General features: G+C 43.1%; 1 protein-coding gene across 2 annotated transcripts in view; it reads right to left on the reverse strand.

The window, feature by feature from the left end:
* fra10ac1 (FRA10A associated CGG repeat 1) overlaps positions 1-14,965 on the reverse strand; it is a 53,362-nt gene that overhangs the window by 19,358 nt on the left and 19,039 nt on the right. For both annotated transcript variants that reach the window (XR_015079228.1, XM_085994804.1), the window contains exons 6-10: positions 12,298-12,381; positions 9,517-9,601; positions 8,651-8,696; positions 6,002-6,115; positions 4,502-4,544 (exon numbers count right to left, since the gene is read on the reverse strand). Coding sequence is in view for 1 of the 2 variants with exons in the window: in XM_085994804.1 (XP_085850930.1) it covers positions 4,502-4,544; positions 6,002-6,115; positions 8,651-8,696; positions 9,517-9,601; positions 12,298-12,381 (372 nt within the window). In the remaining variant the exon portion in view is untranslated. The remainder of the gene's footprint in view (positions 1-4,501; positions 4,545-6,001; positions 6,116-8,650; positions 8,697-9,516; positions 9,602-12,297; positions 12,382-14,965) is intronic.

Genomic DNA, 14,965 nt, shown 5'->3' on the forward strand with positions numbered 1-14,965 from the left:
CCCCTTGCTGCTGCTTCGTACGATACTGCCACGCTGAAAGCCTTATCTAGCGTCAGCTCTTTCTCTGAGAGTAACCTCTTCTGGGTTCCTTCACTCAGGAGTCCACAGACAAATTTGTCCCGTAGGGTATCTGCCAGTCCTGCTCCGAACTGGCAGTGCTTTGATAGCTTGCGTAGTTCCGTAAGGTAATCAGCATTGCTCTCATCTTTATGCTGATTTCTCTTGTGGAATTTAAATCTTTCTGCTATCAGCAGCGGTGTAGGATTTAGGTGTTCCTGTAGGATATCAACAATTTCGTTAAAACTCTTCGCCATCGGTTTGACTGGAGTGGTCAGGTTCCGCAATAGGCCGTACGTTCTTGCGCCCATTAAGTTTAGTAGTACCGATGCCTTTTTCTCATCGGCTACTTCATTTGCCTCGCAGTATACTTCGACTCTTTCCACATACGTGGTCCAGTCTTCTATTGCATTATCGAAGGCAGTGATATTGCCAGTCTTCGGCATCTTGGAGATCTAAGATGGCGCCTCCCGCGCTTTGCCTTCTTCCCCGCTGGATTAAGATGGCGCCTCCGGCGCTTTCTGCCTTCCCGCTGCTGCTAGCGCTGTTGCTGGCGTTTTTATGCCTTGATGGCGACGCCCTATGGTCTTCACGCGCTTCCCCCCGCGCTGCTGCCAACGCCGCTCTCCGTGGCAAACTGCAGCTCCTCGCGGCTTTCTGCGCTTCTAATTTCTTTTATTTTAATTACTGTTCCCGTCGTCAGAGCAGACCCTATGGGACACTTCCCTCCCACTTCTCGGGTCTGTACGCTGCCCGGCTTCGTAGCACCGGCCGCGCCCTGTGTGCTCCACCCTCTCTCTCTCTCTCTCTCTCTCTCTCCTCTTCCCGACAACGCTGCTCGGCCCCGTTGAAAAGCCACCCAATCGAGCTCTAGCCTGCCGCAGCCCAGGAAGGATCAGTGTACTACCTGCCACCAGCCCGATTAGCTGGAACACCATAGACTGGATAACCAAGCCCCGCTCTCGACAGCCTCCTACAAATCTTCTAATTCGATGAATCAGAGGGCGGTTGCCCACGGTCAACGCCTGATTCTGCTGTTTGTTTTTTTTTTTCTTTTTGGATTTCTTCCTTCTGGCCTCGACCTCCAATAACTTCGCTTCAGGGATGGATCCCCGTGAGGTGGTGCAGAACTGTAGGTAAGTTCGGATCTGTTCGTCGCCAGTGTAACGTCCGTGTGTAATTGAGACACGGACTGCAGGAGTTGGTTATAACAGGTGTTTACTGAACGGAGACAAAACTGGAACTACTATGCAAGGTTACTACACAGGCTTATATACCGGGGTGGTCACTACTGGTACTGCAGTATACAGGGGCTGCAGAATATAGTTCCTTCTTCAGGTTACATACACTACAATATGGAGTTGGAATGTGGGGTTTAGCTGACTCAGAGGTCCCTGGGTTTGGAAGTACTGGGGTAGGGTCCAAATGTGGTAGGGCTATCATGGCACGGTACCATAAGAACATAAGAAATAGGAACAGGAGTACGCTATACGGCCCCTCGAGCCTGCTCTGCCATTCAATAAGATCATGGCTGATCTTCAACGTCAACTCCACTTTCCCGCCTGATCCCCATATCCCTTGATTCCCTTAGAGTCCAAAAATCTATCAATCTCAGCCTTAAATATACTCAACAATTTGGCATCCACAGCCCTTTGAAGAATTCCAAAGATTCACAACCCTGAGTGAAGAAATTTCTCATCTCAGTCCTAAATGGCTGACCCCTTTATCCTGAGACTATGCCCCCTAGTTCTAGACACTCCAGCCAGGGGAAACAACCTCTCAGCATCTACCCTGTCAATCCCCTTCAGAATCTTGCAGGTTTCAATGAGATCACCTCTCATTCTTCTAAACTCCAGAGAGTATAGGCCCATTCTACACAATCTCTCATCATAGGTCAGCCCGCTCATCCCAGGAATCAATCTAGTGAACCTTCGTTGCACTGACTCCAAGGTAAGTATATCCTTCCTTAGACAAGGAGACAAAAACTGTACACCGTACTCCAGGTGTGGTCTCACCAAGGCCCTGTACAATTGTAGCAAGACTTCCTTACTCTTATACTCCAACCACCTTACAATAAAGGCCAACATGTAATTTGCCTTCCTTATTGCTAAGGTTACTTAGATTGTGACAGAATGGTGAGAGCTCAGGTTCTGGTATCACTGGGGAGAGTCATGGGGGGTGGTTGAATTGACGAGGGTGGTCTGAAGGCCTAGTGGTACTGGGAGAGGGGCCAGAAATTTGGTGGCACTGGAAAGTTCCTAGGGTATGATTAACTTGGCAGAGGGGTCTCAGAATTCAGCAGTACTTAGAAGGAGATCTCAGGATAAGCATGGGGTAGGGGAGGTATCTGGGGTCTGTCAGAATTGTTGAGAAGGGCCTCAGGATCTGGTAGTTCTAGGAGGACATTCCTGAAATTTGGCAACAATTCTTACCCTATAATTAGTACTGGACTGTGAGAATGTATTTTAAGGATATTAGGAAAATCAATAAGTTGTTGAGCGTATTTTTCTGGAACACATTTTACTTTACCCTTTCCAAAAGTGATGATTTATGGAGTTACAAATATGGATTAAAACCACAAATTGGCAAGATACGGATGCTTTAACGTATAACATGCCAGCACTGAATATACAAGTACTGGAAGAATGTGCTAACAGATGGGTGGGCTTGTTTTCTTTGTCTGTAGATTACTAACTTCATTTCTAAAGAATTCAGCCTACATAGGCTCTGGCAGTTTCTCAACATGACCTAGGTCCAAAGAAACAGAAGGTCTGTGATTTGGGGCATGTCAGTGTTTTAACTTTTGATGAATATTTCACTGCAAGGCAGGAGGGGAAAGCTTTAGGCAGTGGACTCGCGTGTGCTAGGGTTAGGTTTATCACTGTAATTTCTTAAGCTTGTGCCCACATTTGTTCCATGCCTTTAAACTAGATTTCAGTTTTACTTTGCAATCAACCTCACAATTACAGTAATCCTCTATTTGGGATATTCTCTTTAATGGCTATTTATGTGTTTAACATATGTGAAACCAGTTAGTTTCTCCTCCGCCACTTCAAAATGCATCTTTTGCCTGTAATGGGAAGAACATTAAACTCGGAGCAGGACCGGAGAGATTGGGCTTGGAATACAGCTGCAGGTAGTGGTCTGGGTTGGGGTCAGGGCCCAGGGCTTGGTTGGGAGGCAGAACTTTAAGAGGACATTTCCAGCCTTAACAGGAAAATGACAACTGGGAGCACAGTAAGTGAGTGGACTGGGCCAAGAGAGATGGGTCTGGGCTGGTATTGGAATGGGCTGGGAACAGAGATGTGGGTTGGAGTCTGCTTTGAGATTGAGTCCAGCGTTGAAACTTCAAGGCGGCATTTTTACCTTCAGTGGGGAGACTGCGCAGCTGGGAGGGCAGCAGGGGAGTGTGTGGGATGGAAACAGAAATGCGTGTCAGCATAGTGACCGGAAATTCAAGAGAGCACTTTCACCCTCAATAGGAAGAATGGACAGCCCGAAGCAGTGGGCGATAGTTGGCATTACAGGTTGCGGGATAAGAGGAACAGGACAGGAGAGAGCAGGCCTTACAGGCAGCTTTTCTTTAAATAATTTTAAAAGCAACTGAACAGAAGCTGCTAGAAGCCAAAGAAAAATGTCCCAGCAGCTTAGCTGACTGAATAGTACTGGTAAGAAATTAGATACATTGTACATATTCAAAGTTCATAATCTACATTCAGCGAACAGTGACAAGTCTAGGCAAAGCCCAGGCTTTTGGGAGAGATTTAGGCATTTTTAAGTAAATACTTTAATGAAGGTATTAAAAGGTAATTCAATGGAAAAAATAATTATATTGCGAAATATATAATTGTTCAAAAACCCCATTTTGTACATTAGAAATTTTAGTTACTGAAGAAAAAAATGGCAGATGAACAGTTTTCCAGGAAGCATTTTGAGTAATTTGTTGTGAAAAAAATATATAGCAGCAAGTATTGGTGTGACAGGCAATTGTTACAGGTCACTTGTCATTTATCATTGGCATTCCCATTAAAGCACCACCTAGTAGTGTGACAGTAATAGTTATAGGCAAGTGTTACAGCGAAGTGTGTTGATATTGTAAAACTGAAATTCCCATAGGAAATATTTACAGGTTTCAACGACTCGCATGACCTAACAAACAATTTTAATCTATTGTATAGATAGATGTAATTTTTAATGTTTTTGTTTACATACACAAAACACTGATTCGAGGATGTGGAAATAACTCTCTCCATTCATTTCAATTGAAGTTTCTTAATCACGTAACCCACTTATGCTTGTTTAAAAGTTAGCAATTCTGATCATTTGTAAGGAAGCAGCAGATATAGCATGACAACTATCATTAATATATAACCTGATATAAATATAGCCAATACATCTTTCTTTGCATTTATTTTAAGCAATAATGTAGAATAAGGTATGTTACCTGTGATGATAGTTCAGTTTATAGGAGCATTCTGGGCACATTCCTATAAAGAAAAGAAAATTTTCAATTTAAACACAACTTCAGAAAGATTGACATCATTGACTATCAATTAGAAAAATTAACAAATAAACGAATACTAAAATTTAGTCTGCATGGCTTGACTAGATTTTTTATTGCATTTTTGCTGAAGCACAATGGTTATACATTTGTACATTGCTGATGTAGTGTAGTGTACAGAGTACCTTGTTCAATGCACAAAAAGTACAGAGTGTGTTAGGATTTGAACCTTACAAACAGGTGTTTAGGTGGTCCAGGGGGCTGATATTGGTTAAGTACACTGCTGAATTGTCCATTAGAATGAAATTGACGATTCTTGGATTGTTTTGGTTGCATTGTTAGTACACGTGACAGCCTCGGAAGCAAGACGGTCACAAGTTCAAGCCCTACAACAGGACTTGAGTACATAATATAGGCTGACACTTCAGTGCAGCCTAAAGGAGTGCTGCATTGTTGGAGGTGCCGCTTTTCGGATGAGATGTTAAACCGAGGCTCTGTCTGTCAGTTCAGGTGGATGTAGAAAATCGCATGGCATTATTCAAAGAGAAGGGGAGGGAATATGGCCTGGCATCCTGACCAACATTAATCCCTCAACCAACACCGCTGCCAACAAGATTATCTCACTCCTGTTTGTGCGATCGTGTTGTGTGCAAATTGGCTGTTGTTTTTGTCTACATTACAAGAGTGACTTAAAGTAATGAATTAGCTGTGAAGCACTTTGGGACATTACAGTGACTTGAAAGTCAATATATAAAAGCAAGTTCTTTCTTTATTTCAGAAGTGTTTGTTCTATGTGGGATGCTGTTCATGTGCCAAGCAGCCTGAAGCAATAAGAATTTCTCCTTTTCAGCCTCAGCGATTAATTTATTTTTTCAGATTGGGCTATTTTCCATAGCCTTGACTGACATCGACTAAATAAGGAGTCTGCCTGCCACCACCAGTTAGGCTGTGGTTAGAGTTCAAAACTTGTCAAGTGTCGAGCTTTGATCCATACAACTGCAATATGAAGCATCAGCATTCTCATTACAACAGGTGAACATTGAATTACGTGTCGTGGTTCACTGTTGAATGTGTACAGCAGGAAAGCTGATCTTCATGAGCTCAATACGTAGTGCTAAATATTTGTCCTATAATTCACATGAACTTAGGAGCCAGGGAAGGCTATCTTGTTACCTTTTCCTGATACTGGGAGTCACAAGTCACACAGCTCAAGTATTTTTGCATTTTAAGTTTAAGCAAATAATGGTAAATCAGCACAATATGATGGTTAACAACACAAGATCAGCTGGTCAGGCAAATAACAGTATAAACAAGATATGACCACCTGGCCCCGCAGATTAACTAAGTGGATCAGCAGCAACAGATTTATTTCCAGATCTCAAAATAGACTAATAAACTCGTCACACCCAAATGTAGTAACAAGATGATAGAGATGTGACTTACTCAGTTTCACAAGGGCATTCCTTTTTTCCCCATGTTCAGTGTAACCAAAGTTAACCTCCCAACTTTTCAGTCCTTCTTTCACATCACAATATTTGTTTCCACAGCAAAACTGACCTGAAGTGGAAAAAATTATATTAACAAACTTGAACTCATTCACAAAAACATTGCCAATTGGTGGTATTCTCACTCTCTCTTGATTTTTCTTGTAGTCATGGGACAGTATTGGTATTTCAACTGTGTACAGGAAACTGTGTGTTATCCGGAGGCTAGATGTCCGGCAAGCTCGAGCCACCAGCAAAAATCAGGAGCAGTTTCGTTAGGTTTTTTTTCTTTTCGTTGCGTTGCTTTTTTCTCAACAGTCAAGCTCTGCAAGGTCTGTAGCTAAGCAACAGCTTCAGCTAGAGACGCTTGCCGACTGTTTAGAAGCTGTTGCTAAGCAACAGGGTTTGTTGATTCACACGGAGCTGAAAATCTCCGTTTCAACATCAGCGCTGGCGTGTCCGACAGTTTTGAGGGAACGGCAACAGCTCGGTCCCGTCGGTGCTGGATAGCACAAAGTTTCCTGTAGAATGAATGGGGTTTTTAGTACATGACATTACAATGGCAATAAATAAGTTGGAGGAACAGTATGATTTTTCTGTAATTGTAAGCTGTCAATTAATTTTAGGTGTTGTATGTAAAACAAATGGTAGAACGTCAATTTATACTATTTCTCTTTATAAAACGCATGTAACATTAATTTCTGTTAACATGCAATCGTTATCATTTGCTCAGAACACACATTTTACTATATGCGCAGGCCAAGTATCTCCCCGTCACTGAATTTTCCTATATTGTTACTCGAGATTTTTGAGAAAATTTGTAAAAGTGCATGAGATTTTATTAAGAATGCATTCACACTTTTTGTATCCCACAACTAGGTTTATATAGGTTAAATAAATATTTCTAATGACTAGTTTTTGGGCAAAAATGCAGTCATTTAACAGTATTTAGTAGGCTATATGTCATCATTTTTATGTAGCCCTCAACAATACAAACTGAATTTGTCCCAGATTGACTTTGCTGTGTTTATTTAAGCTGCCAATTAATGGCTTGTATTTGTCCTCGGATATCTCAGGCCTCTGCCGTAAATCTTCCTTTAATTCTAATGTCAGCACTAGTGTCAACACAATTACATTTTAATTCACTCTTGGGTTTATTATTGACTTTAACAGCACAGTCTTGTCCCCAAATCACAGAACAAGTAAGGCCACCATTGAATCTACCAATTTTATAAAAATATTAAGTTCAAAATTTGTGGCCACTTCAAGAAAATTCAAATGCAGGACTGGCTGAACAATGTGATATAATGCTGGAGTTATTTCTTTTTAAATTATGCAAAACAAAGAATTTTGGACTTGCAGAACACGTAACATGCGATAAATGCAGTGACATAAACTCACATTTCCTTGTCTAATAAGACTGTTATTTATAGATAGCTTACAATCAAGTTCACACAATTATAAACAGGAATATTTCTGAGAATCCAAAAAAAACTATAAAACAAAATTTTAGTTAAGTTTAACGCACGTAAAGGCAGTACCAGTTTTAATGGTAAATTAAATGGAAATAGGGTGGTGGCACGAGTGCATTGGGTACTCTGTCTGAAAGATCAGAACTATGTCCTGTTTAATTTCATAAGAATCTTTACACTAGGGAGGTTCTAGCTATGCCAATGATGTGGCCTCTTTAAATTGTTTACTGTATTGAGAGGTTCTCTGTTGTTCCTGTTTCTACATGGGGAAGTTGCGAATATGCAATAAAGACTGCAGGACAATATAGTTGATTACTACCAGACATATGAGGCTGGGTAAACAGCTGCTGTATCCACACACGTGCTAGATTGATCATCAGTCCATTAACTATTTATGTCTGTCTATGGCATTTGCAATTGTCCCATTGGAGGCATATTGTTGGAGAAGGGTAAGAAAGCTGTATTCTGCAACTAGTTGTGCTATACCCGAGCAGGACACCAGGATAACTCCCCAGCTCGTCTTCCAATAGTGCCATGGAATCTTTTACGTCCACCCGAGAGGGTAGATGGGACTTGGTTTAAATGTCTCATCCAAATGACAGCACCGCCAACAGTGCAGCACTTCCCCCAGTACATTAGAGTGCCAGCCTAGATTATGTGCTCAACTCTATGAAGTGGAGTTTGAACAATAGACCATCTGACTCAGAGGCGAGAGGGCTACCACGGAGCCAAGGCTGACATCTTAATTTGTACAATGCTGAAAGATCCAGATATAAGCACTATAGAAATTTAGATGGTTTTACCTGAATTTTGTGCTCACCAAAGTTGATAAATGCCAAGTATAGAAATAACAGTGGTACTGGTGCAACATTTCTCCATTTCCCTCTCTCAGATTGTCAACTTAGTGTCAATTATTGGCAATTTTGTGCTGTAGACTCATACCCCACAAAGAACTGGATTAAGACTGCCTAAACTCATTTATGTGGGACTCTTACAACCACCAAATAGAAGAGACTTTCATGGTCACTCCATCAACTTGGGATGAATTTGAATCAGGTCTCAGAAATGAAAGTCTGGTGTCTAACCCATTGCACCAACCAGTCTTATCGTTTGTTTTAACATTGGAAAAACATTACCTTTTCCTGAAATCACTTCTTTATCCACTCGCCATCGAAATCCAAACTGTCAGATGAAAAACTGATACTAGTAAATGGAAGATACTATAGTCAAGATAATTAAAATAGAATTAATAAGGAACATAGTGGTTAAGTAAAAAGTTACCGTAGAACCATTTGATGACTGATGTACATTTAAACAGCATTTACCTCCAATTAATTTTTGTATTTCTATTTGAAGTGTTACTTTTTAATTGTAACACTACTACGACTAGCTTTGCTGGGATAAGAAAAACATTCTCATTATAAAGTATAAAGGCTTGTATCACTAATACTATTAGATAGCTATCTTCTATAGTGGTAAAGGTCTTGCGTCTAGCACGCATCCAGAGAATGTAGGACAATGCTTGTAGTGTGGGTGTATTTTATGTTCTGCTAACATAGCTTCAGCCATTTTATTCCCTCCCAGTCACTTTCTGCCCTCAGTTTATCAAACAGTTCTACCATAACATCATTTCAGTGTGAAAATATTACTTTTGTTCCCTTGTATAAAATGATTGCCCTGGATTTTGCGGTTAGCAGCGAACAAATGGCACTAGCTGTCATTACATTTACACTTGCCCACAGACTTCTATGGGCTTTTGCACTGGAACTTGCAGTGATTAGAGAGCCAAAACAGCGCTGCACCCTCTACTGGGGATCTGGGACCTGTATGAACAAGGCAAGCAACTGTGTACCTCCTTAGCCAATCAGATTCAAGATGCCTTACTGAGGTACATTGATAGCATCACTGTTATTTCTACTGCAAAATCTGGGCCATTATCATCAAATGAACATTTTCACTCTATGTATATGTAAATAAAGTGTCACAGTTTTCAGATACATACCTTATTGTGTTTGTATCGACTCAAATCAGCAATACAATATTCTTTGAATAATTTATCATAGTATTTCTTTGCCAGTGTTTTCTCCCTAAAAGATGAAGAAACCTTGTTCAGATAAGGAAACCATTTTCGTTTATGTGCGCTTCAATGCAAAATTAAAATTTCCTTCAAATCAACATGCTTCCCCTCAGTTCCCTGGTCTAGAACAGGCAAATATCCAGCTATCCAAGTAGTTAAAATTCTGGCCTCCTTCTCCAGTGACGCCAGACTCAATCCACTGCAAACCAAGATCTGCCAGGTCCCAGACCTTCTGAGTGCTCGAGTGGTAAATACAAGATGCCACTGGCTATGTCTCCAGTTAATTCAGATCTACCATATTTCCAGTTCCTTGAGGCGAGGCACTGTCAAGGCAAACACTTGCGTAAAACCTCATCAAAAAACTCAGTTTGAAGATGGAGAATCTAAAAATAATTTGTGTTAGATTCAGAAAACAGTTTAAGGTACCAATGAAAGTTAGGTACCATACTGTTCATCTTAATTCCTGATTTATAAACCATTCCCAGCTTAGCATGAAACACGTGGCCAATCAGTGTGGTGTTTTCCCTGGTGTCTTTCCATTACTGTCAAGTCTGCACTGTGTACTAGGAGCTTGTTGAAGAGATCAGTAGACTACAATTCCAGTTACAGACAGCAGAACTGTCCAACAGCTCCGGTGGCAATACCAGATCTGATGGAACAGTATATCAAATCTTGCTAAATGATTAAAAATTCCACTATTTTGCTTTAGACTTCAAAACAAGATTTTTAAACACGATGGTAATTAATACTCATTACAAGAGTTAACATCAAGGAACTAAACAGTATGTTATTAAATACAAACACCTGACTAAATTAATAAAATCTTTGTAAGCGTTTCACTAAAAGGTTGTAAGATATCAAACCGATATACAATTCACTATTGGCGTGAATACATGAACTCATTTCTCTTATTTGGAAGGAGGAGTGCATGCCAGGGGATCTCAGACGCCGTAATCGCGACCATCTTCAAGAAAGGCGACAAGTCCGATTGAGAGAGGAGTCTCCCTGCTATCTGCCACAGGGAAAATCATCGCAAGAATCCTCCTCAATTGCCTTTTCCCAGTGGCTGAAGAGCTCCTCCCAGAGTCACAATGCAGATTCCGCCCACTAAGGGGCACAATGGACATGATCTTCACCGCGCGTCAACTACAAAAGAAATGCAGGTAACAGCACCAACCGCTGTACATGGCCTTCTTTGACCTCACAAAGGCCTTCGACACCGTCAACTGTGAGGGATTATGGCGTGTCCTCTTCACATTCGGCTGCCCTCAAAAGTTTGTCACCATCCTCCGCGTGCTTCACGACGACATACAAGCTGTGATCCTGACCAACAGATCCACCACAGACCTAATTCATGTACGGACCAGGGTCAAGCAAGGCTGTGTCATCGCACCAACGCTCTTCTCGATCTTCCTGGCTGCAATGCTCCATCTCACCCTCAGTAAGCTCCCCGCTGGAGTGGAGCTAATCTACAGAACAAACGGGAAACTGTTCAACCTCTGTCGCCTCCAGTCCAGATCCAAGGTCGTCCCATCCTCCGTCATCGAATTACAGTATGCAGACGACGTTTGCGTCTGCGCACGCTCTGAGGCCGAACTCCAAACTATCGTCAACACCTTCACCGAAGCGTGAGAGAGCATGGGCCTTACACTAAACATCCTAAGACAAAGGTCCTCTACCAACCTGCCCCCGCCACACAGTACTGCTCCCCGATTATCAAAATCCATGACGAGGCCTTGGACAACGTGGACCACTTTCCATACCTCGGGAGCCTACTGTCAACAAGGACAGACGTCGATGACAAAGTGCAACACCGCCTTCAGTGTGCCAGTGCAGCCTTCGGTCGCCTGAGGAAGAGAGTGTTTGAAGACCAGGAGCTCAAACCCAGCACCAAGCTCATGGTCTACAGAGCAGTAGTGATATCCACGCTCCTGTATGCTTCAGAGACATGGACCATGTACAGCAGGCACCTCAAAGCACTGGAGAGGTACCACCAACGCTGCCTCCGCAAGCTCCTGCAAATCGATTGGCAGGATAGGCGCACCGTCAGTGTTCTCGATCAGGCCAACATCCCCAGCATCGAAGCTTTGACCACGCTCGATCAGCTCCGATGGACATCGCCCGCACGCCGATACAAGACTTCCAAAACAAGCGCTCTACTCGGAGCTCCGACATGGCAAGAGAGCCCCAGGTGGGCAGAGGAAACGCTTCAAGGACACCCTCAAAGCCTCCTTGAAAAAGTGCAACATCCCCACCAACACCTGGGAATCCCTGGCCCAAGACTGCACAAAGTGGCATCCGGGGAGGCGCTGAACACCTCGAGTCTCTTCGCTGGGAGCAAGCGGAAGCTAAGCGCAAACAGCGGAAGAAGCGCACATCAACCCAAGCACCCCACCCACCCGTCCCTTCAACCACCATCTGCCCCACCTGTGACAGAGACTTTAGGTCCTGCATTGGACTCATCAGTCACCTGAGAACTCATTTTTAGTGTGGAAGCAAGTCATCCTCGGTTCCGAGGGACTGCCTAAGAAGATACAATTGAAGCAAAAATGGTACAAAATATTTGTTTTTCCCTTTACTCTTTGTTATCCCAAGCTTATGTTTTCTGCAGAAGGTTGGCAAATATAAGCAGTAACTTGAGCAGTAAATGTAAAAGATTAAAAGACAAAAATGATCCATAAGCATTTTGTAAAAAGCACTGATTACCATGTCATATCAGCTTCATCGTCTTCTGTCCATAAGAACCTATGGTTTTCTCTGATCACGTCCAGGTCTGTTTTATCATTCACCCTGCCAACAAAAATATTCAGCGAACTCGGTAATCATGGAGGCTTAAAATGCAAAAACAAAATAAAGTACATTGCAGGGTTCAAAAATAGCACTGGTACATTAAATCAAGGCCATGAGTGTTTGATTTGGACCAGCAATGTAGTAGGGAAACTGATTTAATTGTCGAGCAACACAAGTCAAGTGGAGTCCTGCAAGGTTTCTGGTATACCAACAAGTCTTTACAAGACATCAGCAGCTAAGGTTTCACACATTTTACCTCACTGGTAATATCAACTAGCTGTCAAGTGTTGAAGTTTGAAATTTACACTTCCATAGCCATTCCTCATTGGCTACAAATTCAAAGACAAAATTCAATTAAAACATTTTCCTTTCGTGGCCAATAATAGTAAACAGATGTTGAGTTGAAGCAGTACTACACCCCACAGACTGCTTTGGTGAGGTTTTATTTTAGAACTTGGTTTGCACAGACTGCTGTGATTGACATCAAGGTTTACATAATGTCTTAGTTTCTCCTCGGTAATTTTCTTTCATCCAGGTCAATTACACACTGTTATATTACTAAAAACAAATAAACTGCAGCATTATACATGATTGATTTTTTCCCCATTTTAATTTACTGGTGATCTAGTTGTTTTTGCTGCAGAGCAGTAGATGTACTGTATTTACTATTCAATAGATTTGAATTTCAAGCTCTGATGCAGCAAAAAATAATTTAAAAGGCGAACGTTGGTCTTTATCTCAAGGGGGCGGGAATGTAAAGGGGTAGAAGTTATGTTACAGTTAGACCTCATTTCGAGCACTGCGTTATTTTGGGCACCGCACCTCAGGAAGGATATATTGGCCTTGGAGGAGGTGCAGCGCAGATTCACCAGAATGATACCTGGGCTAAAAGGGTGAAATTTTGAGACGAGGTTGCATAGACTAGGGCCGTGATTTTCCCTACCTCAGTGGGTCCCGGCCTCGCTGTTGGCTCCATCCCGGCCTCCGACATGAATTTCCCCCGATTGGGCTTGTTAAGTCCGCCCAGCACGTTTCCCAGCCAACTGAAGCAAGCGGGTCTGATGACGTCATTTGACGACGCATCACCAGCCGGTTTCCTTAAAGGGACCATGCGCAAATTTACTTTGACATTTGTGCTGTCAGTGTTCTACAGCATTGAGGTGCTGCAAACACTGACAAGCGCAGCACAGAGGTGCAGGGCAGCACTCAGGCTCTCCCATGACTCCCTCCATATGCTTATAGAGGGGGTCACAGCACACAGGAAGGTTCTCTTCCCTTCCAATGGGCGGAAGACACCTCCCCAGGAGATCAACACAGCCTGGTTTACACATTGCACAGGAGGGCACAGCAGGGATGTCGTCAGGAGGGCCAGACTGTAATGGCACAAACCTTTCAATGATCTCAGTAGATCACGAAACGTTACTGCAAAGCCACACTCAACCTCATCCTGCTGTGCCACTCATCACATCCCCATCACTCTGCCTTCCCTACCCTATTTCTGCACACTCTTACGCAAAGCAACTTTCCTTGCACCTCCACTCATCCCTCTCTCTCTACATTATCACTTCCCCATCTCACTAGCCACCCCTCACACGCACCCTCATCCTAGTCCAATCATACTAACTAACAACACACAAGGGTAGGCACTTGTGTGTTTTAGCCAATGTTCATGTGAAGTTTCTGTTAATGTGCTGTCAAACACTGAAATCTTTATTTTCAACACTTTGCTTTCTTGGACAGATTTGTGGGCACCTTTGGAAGTGGCTTAGTGAGTTGCAGTGAATAGTACCCCACCCCGCAATACTGATGAGTGTGAAAGGAATGGCTTGGGCATTGCAGGGATACTTTATGTTGTTGGTGTGGGGTGGTGTCAACCTAGCACATCATGTGGCAGCCAGGGTGTAGTAGCCAGGTGAAGTAAATATAGCCATGGTGAGGCCATCCCTGGCGTCCCAGGCAGCAATGTGGTCGGGTGCTGATGCCCTCTGTCCTGTGCAGCATCAGGTGATTGCAGAGAAGGTTGGTGTGGTCATTGGTGCTGCTGGTGTGCCTGGTGATGCTGGTGTTGGGGCTGATCGTAGTCAGATTCTGAGGACCAAGGTGATAGGAGTATAAAGTGCACCCATGCTGATGGAATAGATGGCAGGTGAAGTAGAGATGACAGAAGCGATCTGTCAATGGTGGGAGAGGTAATGATGTCAGACTGCATGGAGACTTGTGTAAAGACTTGCAGCATCCTGAATCTGTAGTGGAAATGCAATTTAGAGATGTCAGTGTTTAAGGGAAGATATCTCAATCAGCTGGGAGCTTTGAGTTGACATTTGAAGCGGTCACCTCATCAGCTGATTCAATGGCCGCTGACCTCACGCCTCAGCTTCACTGACTAGATCTAGGCACAGCGGGAAACCCGTGGGAGACCTGAGGAAGTTAAAAAGTTGGGGGAAAAGCATTGTTAAGTGGCTGTAAACAAGCCACTAATGATTTGAATTGGGTCCCCCGCCACTGCCTGTCAGGTCTGCTCAGTGCTGGCAGACCTGACATTGGGAAATGCCGGTGTGCGCGTTTTGAGAGCGGGTTCCGGCCT

The sequence above is a fragment of the Somniosus microcephalus genome, chromosome 8 (assembly GCF_052327205.1).
Source record: "Somniosus microcephalus isolate GS21.2 chromosome 8, FLI_Smic_1.0, whole genome shotgun sequence".
Classification (NCBI taxonomy): Eukaryota; Metazoa; Chordata; class Chondrichthyes; order Squaliformes; family Somniosidae; genus Somniosus; species Somniosus microcephalus.